Below are 4,577 nucleotides of genomic sequence, written 5' to 3'. Positions count from 1 at the left end.
TCTTTTTAGTTCCCCTTGTTTTTGTATTAACATTTTAAAAATATCTTTTAGTTGGTGATGTTAAAATTGGCCAAAGAAAAACTTATACAACATAATACTAAGTTTTAAAATTTTAAAAGTGAAATTAAACCACCTAAAATTAAATAATTTATCATTTTCTCGAAATTTCTAATGTGGAAATTGACGTCCCTAAATCACCTATATAATTTTCTCTTTAAGTTTCTACAAATTTATAGAGAAAATTTATAACTAATCAACAAATTTTAACATCAGCTAAATCAAACTAACCTAAATTAATTTTATTTTGTTAAAACATATATTCTCGACCTTTGAATATAGCCTCACTTCTAATAATATCGTTAAACTAATTAAATAAAAAGTAATAACAATTGAATTAGATACGTTTAATTACTAACATAAATATAGTTTTAATAGATCTAAAACATACGAGTGAATGAGTTGTTTGAATCTTTCACCTCCAATATATTATTTTTTTTTTCTCAAACTAGCAACTAAAACTTTCTTCCTCTAAGAAGCTTCCTGCTCTTAACCCTAGTTGTCACCTTCTTCTTTGCCTCCACTTTCAATCTCTTAGCCTCTCTCAATTTACCTTCTTCTTCACCATCTTCACCATTATCATTATCCTCCTCCTCCTGCTCCATCTTCTTCCTCTTCAGCAGCTTAACCAGCCCTTCAAGGGACATATCAGCATCCTCGCTCTTCATCAACTCCTCGGCGATCTGGGCCGGCGTCACCTCTGTGGCATCGAGAAGGGTTTTGATCTCTGGGAAGAGACGGTGTCCGGTGGGACCGATTTGCAAGTAGTTTGCTGCGAGAAGCTTAAAGCCATGGAAGGTGCAATAGGACATGTGAATGTGCATGTCCATCCGACCCGGCCGCAGCAGCGCTGGGTCAAGACGGTCCTTGTTGTTCGTTGTAAAGATTATGATCCTCTCGTCGCCACAGCTTGACCATAGCCCATCTATGAAGTTTAAAAGCCCTGAAAGTGTGAGCTGAAGTCCCCATGCAAAAGTACATGTAAGAAAATATCATAAACGGAAACAAAGTGAAAATATTTCTACTTTTATATCTGGTGTATCCTAAATTTTAAAAATGTCAATATATATATATATATATATATATATATATATATTTCAGTTTTATGGTATGAAATATTCATTTTTAAAAATTAGATATAAAATTAAATTTTGTCTAATAAAATATTAAATTTTCTATTGTTTATATCACGTATTACATAGACACTTGAAATTTAGTGAATTATTAGACATTACATTAAAATGGAAAGAAACCTATAAGTTAATTTTTAAAGTTAAATAATTTGATACAAACTACAAAGTTTTCAATTTAACATAATTAAAATGTCTATATTTTAATAATGAAGTTGGAAAAAGAGTATTTTAGAGACTATTAGTACTTCCACTATCAATAGCTAAAAAATAATGATTATGGGTTCACATGGCTTTTAAATGTGTCTTAATTTGCATCAATTCTAATGCCCATCATACCCAATATAACTATCTTATCTAGTCCCTTTTATATATATGTGTATATATATATATGAAAAAAAAATTATAATTTTTTTAAAAACTGTTATTATTGACCAATTAATATGATGACGTTAAAAAGATAGCTATTTGAAATATGTATCATACATAACTGACATCATCGTAGGTAAAAATTGTTGGAATAAAAGTTTGAATTCCCAAATATCCCACATATTATTGAAAAAATGTTAAAAAGACAACGACATGGTTACTCAAACAAAAGTCTAGAGACCACGTTTTAAAAGATTAAAGGTTTAAAGTAGAATTTAAACTTATTTATAAAATAAGTATTTTTTTATAAAGAAGGTATAAAAAGTACTTCTATTACCTAATGAAAAGCACTTACACATTAAATAATAAAATATCTTGTGATCATTTTTTCCCCTAAAAAAAGTTACTTTCTTATTTGTACTTTTTAACTTAAATCATTGTGTACTATTTTAGTCTTTATATTTTTTACTTTTTTTTTTATCCATATATATTTAGAATTTTTTTTTTGTCCATATACATCTTAAAAGTAACCATTTTAATCGCATTTTTATTGTAATTTTATTTCATTTTTAAGAAACCTAAATTGCCATTTTGAAAGTACATTAACTAAAATGAACATTTTGAAAGTAAATGAACCAAAATGAATTGAAAGTACAAAGATAAAAAAGAACCATAATTGAAAGTACAAAGACCAGAATAGTATATTTTTTTCTTGAGTTCAAAAGATTTGACTTGAAAACAATTTTATAAAAACATTCCCTTAGAGTCAATATTAAAATTATTAAAAATAGTGAATTAAGCTTAGAATCCCAATATTTATCATGAAAAGTGTCAAAGTGTGCATAGCTCAATTTGCATATATTAATAATCACGAGGATGTGGTTTAGATTCCTCTATTACAATTATACTAAAAAAAACGTTTATTATGAAAAGTATTAACTTTAAATTGAACTAAGTGATGAAATAGTGCATCTACACTTATCTACTTAAAAGGTATTTAATTATACTTTGTGAGTATTTGAATGTCTTAATACTATACGTAGTTTCACGTGATTTTTGTATTAAATTAGTCTAATTATGGCAATAAGTTGGCTTACACACATTCACAATTAGTGCAAAAATATATATTATATTTGGTCGAGAAAGAACTAAAAGAAGGAATTAATATTGTTTAATTAATGAACGTTATTCTCCACTAAGTCTAAATATATATAGATTGCCACTTTTGCTAGCACTTTCTATATAAAATAAACATGTGTGGAAGTTTGGCTAGTTAAAGGGCTCCATTATTGACACCAACAAAGATTTTTATGGGAATTTGACTTATGAGTAAGATTTGTAGAATTTAACATCAAATCAACAATTTAACCATGTTTTTAATCTAATTATGAAGAACTTAGTGGAAGAATGGTTTTTTTTTTAAAAAAAAAAAAAGCCAAAAGAAAAATGAGAGAGTTGAGAAGAAAAGACCTGAATTTCACGAGGATGGTTAGGCCGCCAATCACCATGGTGGCGATCCGGCAGCTCAACAGTACAATCAATATCTTCAATAACCAAAATGGATCGATTCCCCGTCGTCAAAAGCAGCTTCCTCAAATCAGAATCCTGAATCACATTCCCCAATTGCAGATCATATATATCAAACTTCAAGTAATTCGCCATCGCCGCCACCAAGCTCGATTTCCCTGTTCCCGGTGGCCCATACAACAAATACCCTCTTTTCCACGCTCTCCCAACTCTCTTATAAAACTCCTTCCTCTTCAAAAACCTGTCCAAATCTTCCATCACTGCCTTCTTCCCCTCCGCCTCCATCGCCACCGTCTCGAATGTCGCCGGGTGCTCCAAGTTCACCGAATCCCATTTCCCACTGTAGCAACCAGAGCTGTTCATTGTGTACATTTTCAGAGTCCTTTCTTGGTTTTTCATGGCTAGAGCACGATCGAGAAGAAAGGGGATGTATGAATTGAGGATTTTATGACGGTGGGTTTTGTTGAATTTCAACTCGAAGAAGTGGCGCTCTGTTTTTGGTGGAAACAGATTGGGGTTGTTACTGGGGTTATTGGAATTTTTATCGTTGTCTTGGGAATTGAAAGTCCATAATAACTGGATTCCATCGAAGGAATCGGTTATTGCCTCACCCTTTTCGAGGCGGATTGTTGGGTTTCTGTCTTTTGGGGTTTTTGAGATGCGGAGGCGGCCGGTGTCGGAGGTGATTTTTGTGGACAGGTAGATCTCGGCGGCTTCAAAGATTTGATTTGGGGATATGCCGGTGGTCTCTTCGATGACGAGAGTGAAGAGAGGGGAGTGCAAGTTGAAGAGGCGGCGGATTCCAGCCGCCACGTACGACCGAACAGGGGCTGGGATCAGGTCGTTGCCCATTGATCGGAACAGCATTAGGGAGCCGGCCATGGAGGCGTAAGCTGAGAATAATGACTGCGCAGATGGCATCTCTTTCATTGAAAACATCTCGCGGTGGGCACGGCGGCGGCGGCGGCTTGTTGGACTTTTGGGGAGAGGGCTTTGCTTCGGAAGTTTGAAAAAAGACTTGGCTGCATAAAAAGTGATTGAGTTGTTATAAATGAGGAATCTCACCTACAAAATGACTCATCCTATACAAAAAACGTCAATATATCACATGCCAGATTTTTTCTCATTGTTATCTTTTTTTTAATCATTTTTCTTTTTCTTTTTCTTTTTTTTTTTTTAGGTTTCATTTTTTTTAATTGTTGTTGTGATTTTCTTTCGCATCTTTCCTCTAGACTCTGTGTAAATCGTATTTTGTTATTCTCTCAATGTAACGTGATTTTTTATTCGGCTTGCTTTTTTTTTCTCTCCTAATTTCTTGTGATTTTGTACTCTATGTCGATCATTGTCTCTTTTTCATAGTGCAAGTTTTAAAATTTAAACAAACAACTACGAGAATAAAAAAGAAGAAAAATAATAAGATTTAGACGTGTACCTGAAACCAAAGAATAATGTTATAACAATATGTATGGTACATATGTCATGCTTGGGAGATAT

The 4,577-nt window shown here is 32.5% G+C and overlaps 1 protein-coding gene across 1 annotated transcript; it reads right to left on the bottom strand.

Annotated features, from left to right (window-relative positions):
* Positions 1-368: 368 nt before the first annotated feature.
* Positions 369-4,358, bottom strand: LOC120071561 (AAA-ATPase At3g50940-like). Its single transcript, XM_039023894.2, has 2 exons — positions 3,027-4,358; positions 369-1,013 (listed from the first exon to the last, which is right to left on the bottom strand). The coding sequence occupies exons 1-2, from the start codon at positions 4,020-4,022 to the stop codon at positions 513-515; spliced, it is 1,497 nt and encodes a 498-aa protein (XP_038879822.1). The 5' UTR covers positions 4,023-4,358; the 3' UTR covers positions 369-512.
* Positions 4,359-4,577: the final 219 nt, after the last annotated feature.

The sequence above is a fragment of the Benincasa hispida genome, chromosome 1, assembly GCF_027475165.1.
Source record: "Benincasa hispida cultivar pf3 chromosome 1, pf3_genome.v1.1, whole genome shotgun sequence".
Lineage (NCBI taxonomy): Eukaryota > Viridiplantae > Streptophyta > Magnoliopsida > Cucurbitales > Cucurbitaceae > Benincasa > Benincasa hispida.
Note: the sequence above shows the minus strand (reverse complement) of the source record. Positions and strands in the feature narration are given on the sequence as shown.